The sequence below is a fragment of the Leptodactylus fuscus genome, chromosome 5 (assembly GCF_031893055.1).
Source record: "Leptodactylus fuscus isolate aLepFus1 chromosome 5, aLepFus1.hap2, whole genome shotgun sequence".
In the NCBI taxonomy this organism is placed as follows: Eukaryota; Metazoa; Chordata; class Amphibia; order Anura; family Leptodactylidae; genus Leptodactylus; species Leptodactylus fuscus.
The window spans coordinates 128,003,334-128,025,954 of NC_134269.1; the positions used below are offsets into that span (position 1 = coordinate 128,003,334).

The following is a 22,621-nucleotide window of genomic DNA, read 5'->3' on the forward strand; positions in this document are numbered from 1 at the left end:
TCACTGCCTGCTGCCTGGAAGAACGGGAAATCACCTAAAGTGTGGGACTGTCTAGCTTGATCCGGGGAGGCTGAGGGGGCCCCACGCAACCGTAGGGCCTGGTGTGGCTGCAACACTGCACATATGGTTAAAGCGGCCCTGGCTGTGTCCACAGCTTAATGTTAATAGATGTCCCAGTATGCTAGGTTCCAGAATAGTGGGGGAGAGTAGAGGGCATATAGAACCTAGGAAGTAACCTGAATTGCAAAACTAGGGGGTTTCACTGTAAACTTGATTTCTGTGCCCCTAAGACTTACTTCAGAGCCACAGCCTTAAACAGCTGCCACTCTAACAGGAATCTGACCCTGCAAAGATGACCCTGCCGTCTATCAAGTTTCAGAAAAATTTCTGATGCTCCTTACTAATGATGTCACATCCCAACATGTTATATTTCACCTTATATCCTAGTACTCATCAGGGTACAAAAAGTAAATGAAAACAAGGGTATATCAAAAATCTACCAACTAATAAAAGTCCAACCAATAAAGTGGATTAAAATAAACACACAGGGAATACAACATTACCCAGATGCTTCTAGTACATCCCTACTAGGTAGACATAAACGTTTAGTCTCATGGTTATACAAGATAACCTCCACCCACAGTGATCTTGGGTCCCACAAGTTACCTGCATGTCACTCATGCTGTTATAGCATATTCTGGCGATATGCTATAATGTGAGTTCACCTTTAAATTCAGAGAGGACAAAATGTTTATTTCTGAATGCAATCTACACTAAATCATCTATTTAGGTAAGGGAACAGCTTTGCATTTTGAGGTGAACTTGGTGCTATAAGTGAATATTATATATTCTAAATAATATATGAGTTATGGACACCGACAGCTGTTTACTCAGCATTCAGCAGACACCTTCAGTTTATCTCATCTATAATCTTCATTCATTTTAGCAATCATCGCCATCTTCCTTGTTTATTCAGTTATTCTCTCACCTGTTACTGTAGGCAGGTATTGAAAGAACTGCATTTATAAACGTGTGAAAACAAAGACAAAATAAAACCTGCTATCCCTATTTGTCCCTAGTAATAAATCTTCATTGTGCTGCTGTCTACCACAACACAGCAGCCTGTGTCTCTGTTTCTATGAATATCTGTGTATTAACACATATTCAAAAGTATTGCAGTTCTGTTCACTGTTTCTGCTAGTTTGCCTTGCTGTGAATTCCAGGATACCGGATGAAAATATAATTCATATAATTTGTATCTATTTTAGGCTTTTCTCACAACCCCTTTTTGCTCTAGGTCAGATATGTACTGTAATGTACCTCTTTAATTCTAGTGTACAGCCGTATAGCAGAAGGGTATGCTATTGGCATACATCCGAAATGTTTATTTCTGGAGAACATTTTGTATGGTTCTGACAGCATTAATGGATATAAAAATGTATCTTGTTTTACATCATTTGTATAACTTTTTCTTCCAATGGAATCATAAATATCGCAATCTATAGAATTCAGAAGATCATATGAAAAATAAACAACTATTTTTCTCAAACCAGGCTGATAAAGAACATCAAAGTGAAACCTGCAGTTACCAAGAAAAAGAATTACCAGAGGTAATATCTAAGTTACACTGTAAAGGTAATCCTAAATCTGCATTCACAACTGAAACTCGGTCTGTGTGTTGGCCAGTATGGCAGGAGGGGGGTTCTTAGTAGTATAGTTATCTATGCTACTAGGAGTCCCTGCTCCTAGTACCTGGGGGTGGGGGGCACTATTAGGCCAATATTACTGTAATAGTGCCCCCCACAGGTAATAGCATTACTTATGTCGGTGGGAGGGAATTATTACCTGTTAGTGGGGAGTGTTATTAAAGCACTGTTAGGCTCTATTCACACAGAGTAACGCCAGGCGTCATTTGTGTGTAATTTGTGTGTCTTTTACGGCCGTCATAAAACGTTTACATAGAGTTCTATAGGAAAAGAAGTCCGTAATTTACGGCCGTCATTTACGGCCGTCATTACAATGACGGCCGTAAATTACGGATGTCTTTTCCTATAGAACTCTATTCGGGGGGGGGGGATATTGTCACTCCTTAGGGAGAGACCACCATATAGGTGTGTGGAGACTTGTTAAGCCTTTAGCACTCCACTTTGCAAGGAACTATGGGAAGAATATGCAAATCTGTCTTCCATGATGTAATTAGGACAACAGTTGCTGCCTCATTGTTGCAAACCAATAGAGGGCGCTCACTGGAATGTGCAAGCCCGTCTTAAGACAGGATTCCAGTGAAACAACCCAATAATGGCTGCTCCCTTTAGCCTCATGCCCGACCTTCCAAGAGGCCTTTGTTTAGCAATGACGCTGGGATTAATACCAGGTATAGTCTCTCAATCGAGGACAGCTGTTTCGATCTGGTTGGATCTCATCAGCTCGATGTAGAGAGGACTATAACCTGGTATAGGTGAGAGGCTTAGACAGGGTTCGGGGGATATTGTCACTCCTTAGGGAGAGACCACCATATAGGTGTGTGGAGACTTGTTAAGCCTTTAGCACTCCACTTTGCAAGGAACTATGGGAAGAATATGCATATCTGTCTTCCATGATGTAATTAGGACGACAGTTGCTGCCTCATTGTTGCAAACCAATAGAACTCTATGTAAACGTTTTATGACGGCCGTAAAAGACACACAAATTACACACAAATGACGCCTGGCGTTACTCTGTGTGAATGGAGCCTTATAGTAATAGTAATCTCCACAGGTAATAGCATTACTTATGTGAGGAGGCTATTATCCACAGAGGGGGGCACTATAACATGTTGGGTGGCCTTGCAACCCAAATCCCGCCCCCAACACCACCAGCCCAGCACCCCCTACTGCTCTATCAGGCTCCCGCTGGGCCAAGGAAAAATTATCTTCACTGAAACTGGTCCTTGGTGCCAAAAAGGTTGGGGATTGCTGGCATAGAATTATGCTGGACTTTTAATAACTATTTTAAACACTGAACACGTTGCTAAAAATTAATATTCAGTAAATTAGGGCTTTAGAACAGACCTCATTACTCCAAATTTGTAAATGTTGTTTGCATATTAATTACCAGATTTTGCTATTTCAGTTTCAGTTATATTTACCGTTTACAACTTACCAGCTGCAGAGTCATTACCAGGGTATTAATATTGGTATATTTTGGGTATATGTGATTATCATGTTTTAAGGGATTCTCTAACTGCTTTTTTCAATGACTTAGGGGGCGTTCACACTACCGTCAGTGTCTGACAGGTAGTGTCTAGAGATGAGCGAACACTGGAAGCACCTGGCACGTACGCTTTGCCGGCGGCCGGTCGCTTAACTCCCCGCGTGTCGGCCACTTCCATTCATTTCTATGGGAGCGTGCTGTGAGCGTGCTGTTCAGAACGGCTGTTCCGAACAGTGTTTGCTCATCTCTAGTAGTGTCCACTGCTAATGTCCGTTCAAAATCTTGCACGGACATTAGCATCGGACACTAGCTGTGTCCGTGACATTTTTCATTCATTTAAATGGAGATCGGGTGCATTGTTTTACACTTCGTGCCTGTCCTTAAATGTCCGTTCGTAAAGATGTCCAACTTTTTAAGCGGACAGCAAAACCCGACATGTAGGTTTTTTTCTGTCCGCTTGAAAACCTGTCACACTACCTGTCGGACAATGACGGTAGTGTGAACGCTCCCTTATCCTTAGCATAGCTCTTCAAATCAGGAACAATAGGGCTCAGACACACAGGACCAATAATGATCAGCTGGGGTAGAAGGGGTTGCTGCATTCATATATTCCCTTCACTGTTTATACCTGTATAACGGTGAGTTCACACTGAGTATACGCCAGCTTATTCTGAACATAAAACACGTTCAGAATCAGCGGCGTATAAAGCAGTTCCCATTCATTTCTATGGGAGCCAGCATATGAGCGCTCCCCATAGAAATGAATGGGCTGCTTTTTTTCACTACGAGCACTGCCATTGAAGTGAATGGAAAGTGCCCGCGTGTACGGCTAGCACTGCTCATGCCGAGCCGTACACGCGGGCACTTCCCATTCACTTCAATGGGAGTGCTCGTAGTGAAAAAAGCAGCCCATTCATTTCTATGGGGAGCGCTCGTATGCCGGCTCCCATAGAAATGAATGGGAACTGCTTTATACGCCGCTGATTCTGAACGTGTTTTACGTTCAGAATAAGCTGGCGTATACTCAGTGTGAACTCACCCTAACACAATCTTTGCTTCATAGCAACTGTGTGGTGTAATTCCTGCTTGTACATACAATGGAATGAGGCAGTAGTTACATAGCATGCAATATAAACAATGAAGAGGTACGTGCTCAGGCTTCCCTTCAAACAGCTGCAGGGTTATAGGTACCACTTTCCAAAGATGTCTTTCTTATTCTGTATTGCAGCTTTATTTGCATAAAATAAGAATTTTATTGTTATGCAAATTAGCAGAAGGACTTTAGGTGTCATCCACTTTCCAAAGGTGTCTTTCTTTTTCTGCATTGCAGCTTCATTTTCATGAAAAGCAGAATTTTATTCTTATGCAAAATACCACCTTTGGTATATATTCTGGTAAATAGATAGCATAGTAAACATACCTTTTTTATGTCAAAGTAGAGTCTTGGTGTGAGAAAACTTTTAATCCATGCTAATAAGATGCTCTATACATCAAAGGTGTGGCATTATACTAATTTACTATTCCCCTAACCAGTGGCATAACTAGCAAAGACTGGGCCCCCAGCAAATTTTTGACTTGGGCCCCTCCACAGCATAGAACCCCCTTTTCTGGCCCCCACACAATATAATACTCCATTTACACACACAATAATGTCTCAAAGTGGACTCCAGACAGTATAATGTCCCATAGTGGACCCTATAAACAGTATATTGTCCAATAGCAGCCCCTCCACACAGTAAAATGTCCCACCATGGCCCCTGCATATACAGTATTATGCCCCATAGTGGCCCCTGCACATACAGTATTATGCCCCATAGTGGCCACTGCACACACTATTATGCCCAATAATGTCCCCTGCACACAATATTATTCCCCATAGTGGACCTCCCATGCACAATTATTATACTTTGGGGTCTTTTCAGACGCCAGTGTATAATGATCAGAGACCCAGGGAAGGATGCAAATATAAAAAACAATGTTACTTACCTCTTCTTGGCTCCGGTGCATTCTCTGTTTTTGTCTTCAATATTGGACCAGACATTACATGAGTCAGTCTGGCGTTGCTACGCATGACTTGGGCCTGGCCCACATGACGTCTGGGATGCCACCAAATAGGCATGAAGGCTGCCAGAGTGCAGGAGAGGTAAGTAACAGTGTTTATTATGTTCCCTCACCTCCCCCTGGGCCTCTGATGTAAATAAATATAGATTTTTGGTGACCTAAGTAATTTAGAAGGTAGCCAAAGTGGATTGTTTAGATTAGAAAGATCAGTTTAACCTGGACAAGCATTTTAATGGTACTTTTATGACATTATTGACTTGCAGATTGCAAGTTAATGAGTTCATCTTAATATACTATATTTTCTTACAGTCCTACATAGACAAAGTCCAAACACATGAGATTATTCTTTATGAATTTATACATTTTTTTTCCAAGTAGATTATTTAATCTTTATGGCTATTATGCACAATCTTATATTAGAAAAATATAGCAAGCTACTGTACTTTACAGTTGAAAACAATGCAGCCTTAAATACATAGACATAATGTCTTACTTTGCTTCACATTTTACCTTTTCACCTATCCCACAAGCAATTCTTTCCAAGCTGTATTGGTAACAGCTGTTGTTGTTTTTACAGAATAAAATTAATAATTCAATCTTTTCATACATAAAATAAATTATTATTAAATAACTTTAAAAACTATTTTGGAAAAGGAAAGTTTTTAGTGAATACAAACAGTTTTTTCGAAAGTAAAGTAATAATATCTTCCTGATGACATCTAAAACTAAGTTGTGTAAAGACAAGACCTTTAATATACCTTACCCCTTAGGAAGCCTCAGTGCAAGGCGATACTTGAGGGCAGTGGCGTAACTACCTGGGTAGCAGCAGTAGCAGATGCCACAGGGCCCGGGACATTAGGGGACCCAGCGGGCCCCTGATGTTTCTTTTAATAGACCCTTACTTGCTAGAATAACCCGAGCAGGTAACAGGCCTATTTACATACCGGCTATGATCAGGAGCAGGGATCAGTAAGTAAGGCTGCTGGAATGCAAACCCCACAAACACTATCAGTCAGAGGGCCAAGGGAGGTGAGGGAACATGCACTCATGTCTAAGGGCCTGAATAGTGACGCAGGCCAGGCTGGCGCTGTTATGCGTTGCGATGCAGACTTGGCCCACGTGACGTTGGTACCAACTTTGAAGATGTCTGAAATCAGCGGGGATTGTGCCAGAGCCCAGGAGAGGTAAGTAACATTGTTTTTTATGTTTGTATCCTGCCCTGGATCTCCGATCATTATACTCTGGGGTCTGAAAACCCCCCAGAGTATAATAATTGTTCATGGGTGGTCCACAATGGGGCATAATACTGTGTGAAGGGGCCACTATGGGACATATTAGTGTGTGCAGGAGCCACTATTGGGCATAATAGTGTATGCAGGGGCCCACTATGGGGCATAATAGTGTGTGGGGGGGTCACTATGGGGTATAATAGTGTGTGCAGGAATGCGGTTTGTGCTGGGGAGGAGAGACTCGGGTCGGGGGGCCCCATGTCAAATGTTTGCCTTGGGGCCCAGCCATTCTTATTTACGTGGGGCTCTCTGAGCTGCACACTGCTGGCCATGCTGGATCACACAAAGACGTTTACAACTTTCTGGTAATGTACACCACTACATTACAAGTCTAATTATTATATAATTGCTCATTAGTCTTTTTTCTTGTGCTTGATACATTGGCATGCATTTGCTTTCTTCTTCATTGCAGATATACTTAGCATGATTATATACATATAATGTATAGTGAGGGATAATAGTAACATGTTTAGAAGGCAAGAAATATTATAGATAGCAACATTAATTTGGGGCATGAGCTTTTATTAGCCAAATTTATTGTTATAGTGGTGATGTGAACACCCTATTTATATTTGTCTATTACATTAGCATTTATTTGTGGCCTTTAGTATGCATGAATGAGTTGTTTTTAATATTATACTAATAAAGATTGATAATTATATATTTTTCTATATAAGGGCGATGTGCCTTCCATGTATACTATGTTAGCTTTTCTAGTATAAACTGAGATGCTTCGCGTCTGAGACATAATAACATGGTGCCCATTATTTTTATTTGTATGACCTTTAACATCTGCACCGAAAAAGGGTAGCTAACAATAAATCTATTGTTTATACAGAGCAAACTTACCAAACTGTAGCAAGGCAGCAGGCCAGAAGTATTCCAAGAGTAAATGCAGAAAATTTAAAGTGCCACACTGTACTCACATAGATAGTCCTAGAATAAGAGAATGACACAGTGCTTTTATAGACAATGAAATATAAAGATTAAGCAGTACCATACATCGTCCTAATAAACAGTATCATATAGTGCCCATATAAAAGTAATGCACAATTTCCCAACAGTATCATACCATGACCACACAGTGATCAGACTTTTCTCCTTGGTCCAGTTGAGTTGCATCAATTGCAATCCCTTAACTAATGATTATTTAGTTACAATTAGAGATGAGCGAATAGTGAAATATTCGAGATTCGAAATTCGTTTCGAGTTGAGCCTCAAAATTCGACTACTCGATCGAATATCGAATCCCATTATAGTCTATGGGAAAAAAGTCTATGGGGTCCGTGTGCTTTAACTGCACAGTGCTTGTAGTTGCGCTGATAAAAAGTAAGCTCCCTCGTAACCACAAGCTGTCAGCTCTCCCGACTAGCAAAGACCAGCCTGCGGCAAATCAACGCTGGTTCTGCAGCAGGCTCATCCTTGCTAGTCGGGAGAGCTGGAAGCTTGCTGTTACGAGGGAGCTTACTTTTTCTCATAGGAATGAATTGACCAGTGTTGATTGGCCAGTATACAGCATTTGGCCAATCAACACTGGCTCTGCTGGAGGCTCGTCTGTGAGGAGATGGAGTCTAAAATCGGATCTTAGACTCCGCCTCCTCACAGACAAGGCGTTGATTGGCCGAATGCTGTACACTGGCCAATCAACGCTGGTCAATTCATTCAATTCATTCCTATGAGAAAAAGTAAGCTCCCTCATAACAGCAAGCTAGCAAGGATGGGCCTGCTGCAGAACCAGTGTTGATTTGCCGAATGCTATACACTGTATAGCATTCGGACAATCAACGCTGGTTCTGAATCGAATATTTACTGCGAATAGCTAGTAGTATTCGATCGAGTATGAATATTTCGAATACCATAGTATTCCATCGAATACCTACTCGATCGAATACTACTTGCTCATCTCTATCTTTTACGATGTTAGATTCCTATTCTGTATTGTGCTTTTATACCATCCAGTATTCATCTCGCTAATGAAAAAATTACATCTAAAGCCAAAAGAAACAGTGTTACATTTATATTATATAACATAAGATGTGTTTCTTATGCTGTTAGAATTCTGACCTCATTATTTTCAGTTCAGCATGTATAAAACGTTCCAAGCCTTCTTGCGATATATTGCATTTTGTGAAGGAAAGAGAAAATCCTGTGCAGTGTAATGTAAAGTCTATTTATTCAGTTGTTCAGATTTTTTTGATTTTTTTTAAATAGTGATATTGACAGAGCCATAAAAGTCAAAAACTTTTTATTTTTACTGTATGAGGCCTTGATTTTTGCAAAGCAAATTTAGTTTCTTAGGAGCCATTTTCCTATAAGTAACATAAGTAAGCATCAATTTATATTATCATTTATTATTGGTTACATTTTAAAAAAGCAAATGCACCATTATTATTTACATCATTACTTATCATAGATATTGTGTTCAGTGTATTCCATGGATTGTTACAGTTACATTTATGCCAAATGGTATGTCTGTTATTTACTAAAAGGGAATTTATTAAAAATGGTGCATCATTTGCTGGTTAAAAAATTTTGAAAGCTGGTGACTGGTGCACCAATATTATTTTATGGGACTCTTATCTCTTAATAATTGTGAAGTAATACGAGAGATCCCATTCACCAGGACTGAAATTTAAATGTATCTGTGGGATTCTTCTTACAGCAGGACCCTTCACCCTCAGGTCATATCACCCTGCAATGTCATGCTCTGGGATTTCCTACAGCTGTTCTCTGCTTTGCTGTAAAAAAACCCATGCATCCTCAATATTTACCCTGAACTATGCCATAGATTCCCTAAAGCAGAGAACAAATCAGAAGTGTGCCCTGGCATTTACCCAAAGCTGACTCTGCTTGCTGTATGTTAGGCTACATGCACACAACCGTGTTCAGTGTCTGAGCAAGTAGAAACAGCATGGATTGGTATCCATGTGTCACCTGTGATTTTCACTGACCCATACATTGAAATTAATGGACCAGGCTGCAAATACAGACAGATATAAAACTTGTTCCATATTTTGCAGCTCTTCAATACGACCTGGACACACAGCCCCAAAAAGTACTACTATGTGTATGGGCATATACAAATTAATGTGACTGTACTTTTGATCTGCAATTGCAGATAAAAAGTGTTTATGAGGCCTTTAATAAAAGTAGATTTGAATAAAACACAAGAAATATGGCACATAAAATAATGCTTACATAACAGGACATCCTAGGTGTCACACATTATGTTCATAGCTATAACAAAGGGTCTTTGCCTCTAGTATACTTTAAGGCTGAGGGCCCATGTTGAGGAAATGTAACCTTCTTTTTTTCTGCATTTTTTGAGTCAAAGACAAAAATTACTACAAAAGAAATGGGAAATATATAGGACGCTCTTATACTTCTCCCTTCTGCTCAATCCGCTCCTGGTTTTGGCTCAAAAATCTGCAGCAAAATCTGAAACAAATAAATTGTGTTTCCGCAACACGTCTACCAACACAAGTCAACACAAGTCTGTATTTATATTGATGTTTGGATTTCCAATATTATGAGAGCTTAGTTTCAAACAATAAGATTTTGAGACTCAGCCAGTAACAGAACAGCGATTATTCTGGTAAATATTATCTATTTTCTTTATTGCAGATTCCGTCAACTTCCGAAATGAAATACAGAAATAAAAAGGACCACATGATGTGTAAAGCAATGTGTTTGTGCATTGCATATTCATCAACAATCGGGGGACTCACCACCATTACTGGAACATCAACAAACTTGATTTTTGCTGAACAGTTTCAAACGTAAGCCTAATTTTATTTGTATGATTTTTTTTCTATAATTAGAAATAGTAATAATAATAATAATAATAATAATAATAATAATAATATATTTAAATATAATTACATTATTAATAATTACATAATTAAGTGAACCAAGAGAAATACAAAGAACAAATTTATCAATGCACTTATACCAGTTTTTATTGGAAATCCTTTTAAATATGTCATTTGACGCAAAAGGCCTAACTGTAACAGTGGCTGGAGATAGCTCATATCTGGTGATTTGTGGCAAGGTTTGAATGTTTACAAAATCCTTCATGGAAACCCAGTTTATCTGTATGCCAAATTTGGGTCATATAGTTCAGGAGTTTAGACAGACAAACACTTTTATAATATATAGAGTAATAAGTAAGCAAGATCAAATACGTATGTGTTCTTTATCAAACAAGTTTTTGTTACACACAATGCAGTTTTAATGTAATTTTTTTATTTTTCAGTCGCTATCCATTGAGCACAGAAATTAATTTTGGAACTTGGTTTCTTCTCTGCATTCCAATTACCCTCATTTTGGTAATACTTTCATGGTTATGGATTCAATGGCTGTTCCTGGGATTGAAGTAAGGATATCAATTTTAGTATGTAGAGAAATATTCAGTTAGTCTTCACCAACTTTTCTTCCACAGACAAGAAAATTCTTGGAAACACAGTAGCATGAGGCTGCCCACCTTTTAAAAGGAACTAACCTACGGCCGGGGTCCCACAGGACGGAAACGCCGTGATTTGCCCGTGGCGGGAAAAATCGTGGTGTTATACAGTAACAGCAAAGTGGATGGGATTCATGTGAATCCCATGCCCACTTTGCATTAAAATCTGCAGCACAAACACGCTGTGATTTACAAAACTGGCGCAGTTTTGGAAATCACAGCATGTTAAATAAAACTACGGAAACGCCAGCGGCTTTCCCTTAGATATAATGGTAACAGAAAGTCCATGGAGAAAAACTCTGCAAACTTTCTGTTCAAAGCGCTGCAGGAAGAACTAAGATGCGTTCCTGCCACATTTTTTCCTGCAGCGCTTTAGCACTGCGTATCATCCCATGTGGCCTTATCCTAAGAGGTCAAGAGCTAGACACTGAGTCATTGTAGCCACAGGGATCATAAATTAAGGATAATATAAATAAACATATTTGTCAGCTCTCAAAACTACTAATAAAATGAATTCATACTGATTTTTTTACTCAACAAACGCACATATATATTGATAAAAACCTAAGCACAAGAATCACAGATAAGTGTTCACATGAACCTGCTTAGTCTCAAATAATTCATGAATTCAATTAATGGAAATGTGTCACGTAGGGGGGGGGGGGGGGACCTAAAAGCAAGAATCTTGAGGACTGGGATGAGGTACATTTCTGAATGAATCATTACAAATCAATTATTGCAAGGTGAGGTGAGAACTTTTGTGATTTGTCACTTATAGACCTCTATCTCTCCAGACTCTAGAGTATAATAATTGGAGACCAAGAGGAGGTGCAGAAACAGTTATACTCACCTTCCCTCATCTCTTCTGGCCATCTAGTTGCACACGTGCTGGTGCCCCTAGATCACAGTGTGCAGTTGGGTGCAGGCAACACAGAGCAGACTTGAAACTAACAGCAGTAGTGAGTGCTTGTCTCTGACAAAGTGTATAAAGTTCAGTGTATAGTTGTAACTCTTCATTGCCTATTTGCATTTAAGCTGGCTCCTGAACAATATAGAAACTTGGCCATATAATATTTGTTTTCCCTGGGACATATCGATAATACTTTGTATGGAACTGGTATTTGAATATATATTCAAAAATGGAAACCCAATCTGCTTAAAAAATGGTTACCCGAGGACTCTATAATGGGGTCCGCCACTTGCAGAACTTTTCTCTCTGCATTTTTCAAGTGTAATGGGGGGAAAGAATCCCCAAATGGAACCCGGGCGCAGGTGTGAATCCAGCCTTAATTAGGCCCACAGCTTATACAATAGATTGTACATCTTTCTCTTTGCATTAGATCGTTCTCACTGCATAATACAGAACATGTTAACACTTGAGGTTTACTTTGCCAGTACTAATGATAAAAGTAAGAATGTAAAAGGCATAATGGATGTTTTCTACATGTTCTTAGTTCATTCTACTATCAATGACTGATAAGGTTGTAAATGCTGTAATAATAATCAACTAAAGATTGATATGTTGTGGAAAATAGCGTGCAACAATTTCCCAAATTGCAAATATAGAAAAAGTAGCATAATGTATTAATTTATTTTATGCGGAAGCAATTCTTTCCATTAATCCTCAGATTCATTACATAATATACTTGGTGATAATCTTATTTGAGAAGATCATGTCACTAGAAGACAATTATTAACTAGAACCTTGGAAGTTCCTTCTCAACCGGTAGATACATGTCATGTACATAAGCTCATACCATGTATCCCATATATATACTGAATATATGAAATTATACTAATTAATATACTGAATACTGAATTCATGAGAATAAAAGTTTTGGGTTTTTTTTATTCCAAGATATATAGAGTATATTCTCTGCTCCTTTTTTTTTTTAGTTTATGGAAGAGTACAATAGTAGGCAATGTCTATGTTTATGGACCCTTTATAATGTGAAATACATTTTAAAGATAAAAAGGCAGGGGAACTATAAGAGCAATGTGCATTGCTTTAACCACTTCCAAATGCAGCCAGTTTTTAATTTCTTTATTACCAGTTTTGCTCCACCCTTCCAAAAGCTATAACTTTTTTATTTTTCCATTCACAGAGGCATATGAGGGCATATTTTTTGCAGGTCAATTCATAATGGTATCATTTAATATTCCATATGATGTACTAGGAAGATGAAAAAATTCAGAATGGGATGAGAATTAGAGAAACTGCTTTTTCCCATTTTCTTCTGGGTTTTGATTTTACGGCATTCCCTGTGCAGTAAAAATTACATATTTTTGGGGGGTTAGCACCTTCAGACCAATGCCAAAGTTATGTATTTTGTCATGTTTTATTATCTTTACAAAATTTCAAAACTTTGAAAATAGCACAAATTTATTTTAGTCTCTATATTCTGACAACTGTAACTTTTAACATCTCATTTTGAACATATGTTTGTGTATTTTTGATGCTCCATATGGGTATATTTACAATGTAGTAAAGTTTTATGTTATCCATTAGGACATAACTGACAAGCTAGTAAAAATATATTTCCTTTCTTTTTTTTACTTAAGCTTTAAAGAGATGTTTAAATGCGGCAAAGAAAAAACTGAAAGAGAAATTGCTTCTGCAAAAGTAATCTTGGATGAATACAAAAAACTTGGCCCTCTGAGGTATGACATAAAACATATATATAAATTTGAATTTTTGGTAAAACATGAAGCACGTGAATATTCATGAATTATTCTTTTTATTTAGCTACCAGGAAATTATGACCTTCATTCTTTTTGTTCTGATGGCTCTGTTGTGGTTTACTAGAGACCCTGGATTTATACCCGGGTGGTCTGCACTATTTCCTCAGTAAGTATTGTTCTAGTCTGCATATTAGTTTATTTTCTGATATGATTTATACTTGACATAAATCCTTCAAAATACAAAAGAGCCTAGGAAACTCCATTGCACTACTGGAACACTATATGGACACTACATCCTAAAGGACAATTGTACAATCTACAGAATTCAACATGACAGAGAATTGAAAGTTTGACTTGAGAATGCAACCAGAGGCTAAAGGTCACTTTGGATCACATGACTCAATGGTTGTGACGTGGCCAGAATCCCTGGGTCCATTGGTTGCAATAACCCAGGACCTGCAAGCAAATTAGCAATCACCAGACAGATTTGTCCAATTTCAGAAAATAAATGTTATTGTATAATGAAAAGTTATAGAATTTTTCATTTTACTTTCTGTATTAATTCCTCATGGTTTCCTAGATCTCTGCTTGCTGTCATTCATTCTGCTTACTCCCAGTGAATAAAAATCAGTCCATGGTCATGTCATGGGCACACTGGTGTACGGCTCATTACAAGACATATGTCTTATCACTATGCCGTGACTATAACAAGCCGTGCGCCTGTGTGCACATCACATGACCATGGATTGATTTTTATACCCTGGAAATAAATAGTAAATGAATGACAACAAGTCTAGAAAACCATGAGAAATTGATACACAAAATATAGTAGAAAATTATACAACTTTTCATTATACAAACAATAACATTTTTGGGCTGAAACTGGGCAACCTCTTTAAGTTAATCTTTGGCACTGAGTATTAGCTTGTTTCTATTAATGGCTTTTCAGTGGTTTTTGTTGTCTTCTTTGACAAGAGATCATGCTGCAGCAAGTTATCACACGGCATATTATCATACTGAACTACAGCAAGTGCAATAGCTATACAATTTGTCTAGATAGATAGATAGATAGATAGATAGATAGATAGATAGATAGATAGATAGATAGATAGACTTCTTGACAAAAATAAAACGCCACGTAGGAACAGGAACTGAATGTAACTTTCTATGTGAGAATTTAATGATGATTACAACATTAGAAAGAAAGGATATGTTTATAGTGGAACACTTTACATTTGAGTGGAAGCTCTAGTACCCTTGATACCAGATGAGATCCAGTTGGACATAATGTCATACAGGTTCCGTATGGTATCCTGGGGCAAATTTGCCCAACGATACTACAGATAGGTCTGTAGATCCTGCACACTAATAGTTTGTTAAGCTGGCATCCCAGCTCATTCCACAAATGCTCGATTTATAGACAGGCAAGTCAAGGAACTATTGCAATCTTGCAGATACATTTCTAGGAAACGAAGTAAATTTTCTATCAGATCACAAGGAAGAAGGAATGCATTTCTTTAAAAGACCTTTCACCAACTCCACCTAGTTCAACTCTTTGCATATTTCAATCGGTGTTGCTCCACTGAATCCAATGCAGTTTTAACATTTTCTCTAGCCTCCAGCATTCCTGTTCTATTATTGCAGTTAATTTCTGCACCAAATAACTAATTATATGCCCTACTATTAGGTAGGTCAGGCCCTGTCAGATAGGGACCACTGACCTGACACTAGGGAGTGTAATTTGCATACTGGGTGCTGAAATTATTGCTCAGGAATAGGAGGGGGCTACACAAACTGTGTCAGAAGTGGGATGGACCTATTCTGTTGTAAATGTCCGCAATGTTCAGAGCCTGACACAATTGTCTTCATTTTTAGGTACAAGGGCTATGCTACCGATTCAACAGCTGCGTTGCTTTTGGGAATTCTTTTCTTTATCATTCCTGCATATCCATGGAAAAGAGAAATTGCTGGCAAAATCAGTTGAGTATTCTCTACAATTCCTTTCCAAAATGCTTTCAATTCATGAAAGGCTGAGATGAGAATACCCCTCTAACACTGTAAGGATTATCGTGTTCTTGTACACATTCACCCATGAACCATTACCAATGGACAAACCAAACATTATTATCTCTAAAAATTGCCACATAAGAACATTTGGTTTATGAAGCATTACCAATGGTAAGCTGATCACTAGGACTCTGGCTGGATAGGACAAATTCTTGTTTCTTGTGGTTTATGCCTTGGTTCAAAGAAGCTTCAGTTTTAGTAACATTGGGTTTCAAAAAATTTGTTGTAAATCAGCAATTCTAAGAAATGTTTCAAGTGCTGTTTAAAACGCATAGAAAATAGCATGTTGTGGTTTTCAAAAACAATTCCATGACAGAAGCTACCTAGTGTGTGAACAGTATTTCTGAAAATGATTTACTGCTATAAAACTTCTGACTACAGTGGGCAAATATGGCAATGCTGGGAGATGTGAAGTTACTCATAAAAACTATATTTCGTTTCACAACTTTTTATATTGTTCCAATATATCTAAAATAAAAAATAATGCAACTTTCCACATAACACCTAATCATATTGTGCTTACCACTCATTGGAGACCTACTGGATACATCTCTAGGGCAGACAACCACAAAAAAAAACTGTCCAATCCTGTAATCATAGTCACTTCTACATCCACTATTTCCTGATAGGATGGCACAAACAGATGGAAAGGAGTATAACATCAGGATCAGGCACAGGATACTTTTCTGGTCTACATAGGAACTGTAGTCATAAAGGATAAGTGTTTTCAATGACAATAGCTACATATTGCTTCATTTTTCATTTTAGATGCAGTAGTTGAAGAAGATAAGATAAAACAGATCTAAAAGTTATAGCTAGAAAATTCATATACTTCTTTTTGTCCTAGGAACTTTTGATTATGCTCCACTGATAACCTGGAAGGAGTTTCAAGCCTGCATGCCATGGGATATTGGAATTCTTGTTGGTGGTGGATTTGCATTGGCTGAAGGTTGTGAGGTAAAATAGATTACCTGTCAGAGAAAGGTTTAAGAGTTGTCAGGATCAGAGGCCAGGTGTCAGAATTAAGCTACATTCACATGACAGTGATTAATGGCCATGTGACGTCAGTTTTGTTAATGGACATTAAACAGCAGCATTAAATTCATTGTCAGTGAATGGGGTCTATTCATATGACCATTATTTCTACAATACAATCTAATGGACTGTCAAAATATAGGGTATGTCCTATTTTTATCAGTTTTCATGGATCTCTCCATTCACTCAAATGTATTGTGGATCTGTGATAACGGGTGCCCCCTGGTGTAAGATGGCTATTAAAAATGGACATCATTTATTTTTGAAATTTTACTTTTATTATTTAATTATTTTTTCAAAGTTTCTTTTGAACTATTTTAACTTTCCTTTTTAACTTTGTCCCTGTACCGGAAGGGGACTTGATTCTGAGGTTGCTTATTTTCCTGTACAAAACCGACAAATTAGACTAGACAGTCCTGAACTGCATCAGATTCACAAAATATCTGATGCTGGTTATCTAACAATACATCCCTTCTTACTTGGCTTAAAAACTCCTAGCACATTTTTGTTGTACGTTGTCACAACTTAGGCCACACAATTTTCCATGAGACCACACCCCTTTATGATTGACCACACCCCTTTTCTGACAAGCTGTAAAAGTGTCTAAAACACTTGATAAATGTGGCGTGCATTATGGTAGACAGTTTTTTGGTAAACATTAAGCCAGAATTCTGGTGCATTTTGCTTGATAAATCTCCCCTATAGTTTTCACGAGCCATTTATTATGTTCCATTTTGTTTTTGTATATGGATTGTACAAATTAAATAAGTATTATTTTCAAATGGCAAATTTGTTTTAAATGAGACTCAAAATATATTTAGAAAATAATCCAAACTGTAATGTAAAGATGTGTGTATACATAAGATGTTCCCCAAAAATCTTCTCTGACATTTCTGGAGGTACACAGTATTAAAGTGTAAATAACACAAAAATATAAAAAGGCATAGACATAAAGTGATACAGATATAGGAAAATGATTATAAAAACAGTCTAAAAAAATTAGCCTGGTCTTGCCTAAGGGTGATTAAAATATATCTCTTTTAAAGGTATCTGGACTGTCTCAGTGGATAGGAAACAAGATGACTCCACTTGGCTCGCTCCCTATATGGGTTATTGTACTCATTGCTTGTATAATTGTGACCTCGGTGACTGAAGTAGCCAGCAATCCTGCAACAATCACTATTTTCCTACCTATATTAGCACCACTAGTGAGTATATCAATCTATATTTAACTGCCAGTACAATGGTATATAATTCAGTACTTGCAATTAAATTATACATGTTTTTTATACATATTTTAATTTGTTGTCATCTTTTCCACAGGCGGAAGCAATCTCTGTGAATCCACTTTATATACTCATCCCCACAACTCTATGTACCTCTTTTGCCTTTCTTCTTCCAGTAGCAAACCCACCCAATGCTATTGTCTTTTCTTATGGTCATCTACAGGTCATGGATATGGTAAGCAGATATTACTGCTGTGGTGTTCATTATTGTGTTTTAAAGAAAACAATTATCATATTTCTATTTATATACAGTGCTTAAATTGTTTGTTTGTGGTTTGTTTTTTAGGTTTTTTTTTTGTTAGGAGGAACGCTCCCCTCGTTCCCCTGCCGAAAACTTTTTGTGCAGGGCATAATTTACACCCCATAGTGGTCCCTGCGCATAGTATTATGACCCATAGCGGCCCCTGCACACAGTATTATACCCCATTATGGACACCCATGAACAATTATTATACTCTTGCATCTTTTGAAAACCCTGAGTATAATAATCAGTGACCCAGGGCCCTGGAAGGATACAAAAAACATTGTTACTTATCTCTCCCTGGCTCTGGCGCATTCCCCGCAAATGTAGGCCATTTTCAATGATGTATGGGATGCTGGACGTGATATGTATATACAGTGCCTACAAGTAGTATTCAACCCCCTGCAGATTTAGCAGGTTTGATAAGATGCAAATAAGTTAGAACCTTCAAACTTCAAACAAGAGCAGGATTTATTAACAGATGCATAAATCTTACAAACCAAAAAGTTATGTTGCTCAGTTAAATTTTAATAAATTTTAAACATAAAAGTGTGGGTCAATTATTATTCAACCCCTAGGTTTAATATTTTGTGGAATAACCCTTGTTTGCAATTACAGCTAATAATCGTCTTTTATAAGACCTGATCAGGCCGGCACAGGTCTCTGGAGTTATCTTGGCCCACTCCTCCATGCAGATCTTCTCCAAGTTATCTAGGTTCTTTGGGTGTCTCATGTGGACTTTAATCTTGAGCTCCTTCCACAAGTTTTCAATTGGGTTAAGGTCAGGAGACTGACTAGGCCACTGCAACACCTTGATTTTTTCCCTCTTGAACCAGGCCTTGGTTTTCTTGGCTGTGTGCTTTGGGTCGTTGTCTTGTTGGAAGATGAAATGACGACCCATCTTAAGATCCTTGATGGAGGAGCGGAGGTTCTTGGCCAAAATCTCCAGGTAGGCCGTGCTATCCATCTTCCCATGGATGCGGACCAGATGACCAGGCCCCTTGGCTGAGAAGCAGCCCCACAGCATGATGCTGCCACCACCATGCTTGACTGTAGGGATGGTATTCTTGGGGTCGTATGCAGTGCCATCCAGTCTCCAAATGTCACGTGTGTGGTTGGCACCAAAGATCTCGATCTTGGTCTCATCAGACCAGAGAACCTTGAACCAGTCTGTCTCAGAGTCCTCCAAGTGATCATGAGCAAACTGTAGACGAGCCTTGACATGACGCTTTGAAAGTAAAGGTACCTTACGGGCTCATCTGGAACGGAGACCATTGCGGTGGAGTACGTTACTTATGGTATTGACTGAAACCAATGTCCCCACTGCCATGAGATCTTCCCGGAGCTCCTTCCTTGTTGTCCTTGGGTTAGCCTTGACTCTTCGGACAAGCCTGGCCTCGGCACGGGAGGAAACTTTCAAAGGCTGTCCAGGCCGTGGAAGGCTAATAGTAGTTCCATAAGCCTTCCACTTCCGGATGATGCTCCCAACAGTGGAGACAGGTAGGCCCAACTCCTTGGAAAGGGTTTTGTACCCCTTGCCAGCCTTGTGACCCTCCACGATCTTGTCTCTGATGGCCTTGGAAAGCTCCTTTGTCTTTCCCATGTTGACCATGTATGAGTGCTGTTCACAAGTTTGGGGAGGGTCTTAAATAGTCAAAAAGGCTGGAAAAAGAGATAATTAATCCAAACATGTGAAGCTCATTGTTCTTTGTGCCTGAACTACTTCTTAATACTTTAGGGGAACCAAACAGAATTCTGGTGGTTTGAGGGGTTGAATAATAAATGACCCTCTGAATAAACTTTTCACAATTTAAAAAAAAATTAAACAAAGAAATAACATTCTTTTTTGCTGCAGTGCATTTCACACTTCCAGGCTGATCTACAGTCCAAATGTCATAATGCCAAGTTACTTCAGAATGTGTAAACCTGCTAAATCTGCAGGGGGTTGAATACTACTTGTAGGCACTGTATATATATATATATATATATATATATATATATATATATATATATATATGTACCATGTACATGGAAGCAAAGAAAGTGATTTCAACACTTGTTCAGTCCAAAAGCTTATAAGAATTATTTAGCATAGCTATTAAAGATGGAAATCATTTTTAGCTTGCAGTTATCATCATAACTGTAATTTAAGTTTTTATCAGTCAAAAAAAATAATGCGCTTGATCATTCAACTTATCATCATATCGTCATTTGACTTTTTGGTTGTAATGGGATCCACATTCTCATAACCTGAAGGGAAAGCTGCTTTGTTTGATAGTAATTTATGACTCAAATGTTGCATGGGGCAAATTTTGGGACCACATAATATTAATTAAGATTAAACATAAATATGATACACATATTTATACTTGTTTAAATGTGCTATAGGTAACTCTATAAGAAATTTTCTTAAAAGACACCAGTTAGAATATATTAAATGCAGATATTGCCAATGCGGCTGGTCAGTCTGACATTAAACATTTCATCAAAACAATTTAGAATGATTCATACGGTACATTTTCTCAAAAAAGGAGCTGTCATAAGTATACAGTTGCTTTATACATCATGGAAAAACAAGTATTTTTGATAATTTTATGCCATTTTATTATATCTTAAAATGTAATTGTTTTTGTTTGTTTTTAAATCTAGGTAAAAGCTGGCTTGGGCATCAACATTTTAGGAGTAATGGTAGTAATGCTGTGTATATCAACATGGGCTATTCCAATGTTCAGGCTTGACGTTTATCCATCCTGGGCACCCATCATTGCGGCTACAAACAGCACAGCTCTTCTTACAACTTTTACTACACCTTTGTGAAAATTTTGAAAACACTGCATTAGTTTTCTTAGTCGGCGTCTCATTATGTATGACAATGAGGAGCAGCTTACAGGTTTGAGCACATTATCCTCCCTGATAATCTATATTAACTAATCATTTATGTTGCCTGCAGACTGACTGGACTTTATTAGGAGGATTTTGTCCAAAAACATGACATTTTACAATTTTGCATGTATTTGTAAAATGATACAGGTGTGTGACATCTGTAATTCATGATAAACCTGTGACTGGCCACACATATATGTTAGGAAAATATGTTTGCTACATATGGTCAAGGAAATATAAGATACTCTGCCTTATGGTTCTACGCTGTGACTTCAGCCCAAGTAAAATGAAAAGAGGGAGTTAAATCGATTGTTTACTCTTGGATCTCTTACACCAGGACTAAAAAAAAATTTTGTTTTAGTTTACTCTGGATTATCAGGAAGATCAGCTGGATATACAGATCCACTGAATTATACTGAATTATACACATTAGAATAACATAGTCTAAACCCAATAATCTTGGCAGGACCAGTCAAACAACACAACTGTATGGGGGAATCCTGACTTTCCCTGATAAATGAGCATGTTGAATTTAAACATTCACAATCTTTTTGTTCTAAGAAGGGATGAGCCACTGCCAGACGTATTCAGCTGCACCTTACTCCCATTTGCTATTTCTGAACAAATACTTACTACTGTATATGTGTATGGAAAGATGGAAAGAATAGCTGTCAGTCAACAATGACATTCAGTTATTCAGCAGGAGTAGTTTCAAACAATGCAACAGATTTACTAACCGTGTCTAAGATATAGATACTCAAGAAAATCTACAAATGAGTGGCTCAAATGTATCAAGATACACCGCAAATTCACTGAGATGCACCAATGTTGCGTCAGAAAATTCTGTCTCAATAAGCCAAAAGACGGCAATATAAACGTAGACTAGAATGTGTAAGGATTTGCCTAATGATTCATGCAGCATCAGCCACTGTGTAAATTTGGCACATATTCAGACTTACAAGCTAAATTTACAATTTCTAGATAGTAAATCTGGACTACTAGGTCTATAATATAATTGCATGTGACAGGTATACTTTAAGTACTGCAATATTTAAATAAAATGTACTGCCTACGTAGAACATAGTATGTAATGTATATATGTACATGGAGGAGAGGTTTAACATAAACCATGTAATATAAATGTAGTCTTAATATAATGTGCTTTAAATGGAACTTGTCACCATGACAGTGCAGCGTAAACTGTAGGCCGTTTGTTATAGAGCAGAAGGAGTTGAACAGATTGATATATGACAACAAAATTAGTTATTACAAGACACTAGGAATCCAGTTGCCAACCACACTTCAATGAAGTTATACACTCAGTTAACCAGAAGGTCTTGTCGATCCAGAATCTTTCTAAACAGAAATACCCCCAAACGTGACACCTCTGGATAAAAAACCCTATTTTTCTTCTTAGATTCTT

The 22,621-nt window shown here is 38.0% G+C and overlaps 1 protein-coding gene across 1 annotated transcript in view; it reads left to right on the forward strand.

Annotated features, from left to right (window-relative positions):
• Positions 1-22,069, forward strand: part of SLC13A1 (solute carrier family 13 member 1) — a 41,256-nt gene extending 19,187 nt beyond the window's left edge. Inside the window, exons 8-17 of the mRNA XM_075274257.1 lie at positions 1,554-1,610; positions 10,167-10,321; positions 10,798-10,917; positions 13,567-13,665; positions 13,751-13,852; positions 15,562-15,665; positions 16,601-16,710; positions 17,835-17,996; positions 18,112-18,249; positions 20,965-22,069. Of these exons, the coding sequence (XP_075130358.1) occupies positions 1,554-1,610; positions 10,167-10,321; positions 10,798-10,917; positions 13,567-13,665; positions 13,751-13,852; positions 15,562-15,665; positions 16,601-16,710; positions 17,835-17,996; positions 18,112-18,249; positions 20,965-21,132 (1,215 nt within the window). The 3' untranslated portion in view covers positions 21,133-22,069. The remainder of the gene's footprint in view (positions 1-1,553; positions 1,611-10,166; positions 10,322-10,797; positions 10,918-13,566; positions 13,666-13,750; positions 13,853-15,561; positions 15,666-16,600; positions 16,711-17,834; positions 17,997-18,111; positions 18,250-20,964) is intronic.
• Positions 22,070-22,621: the final 552 nt, after the last annotated feature.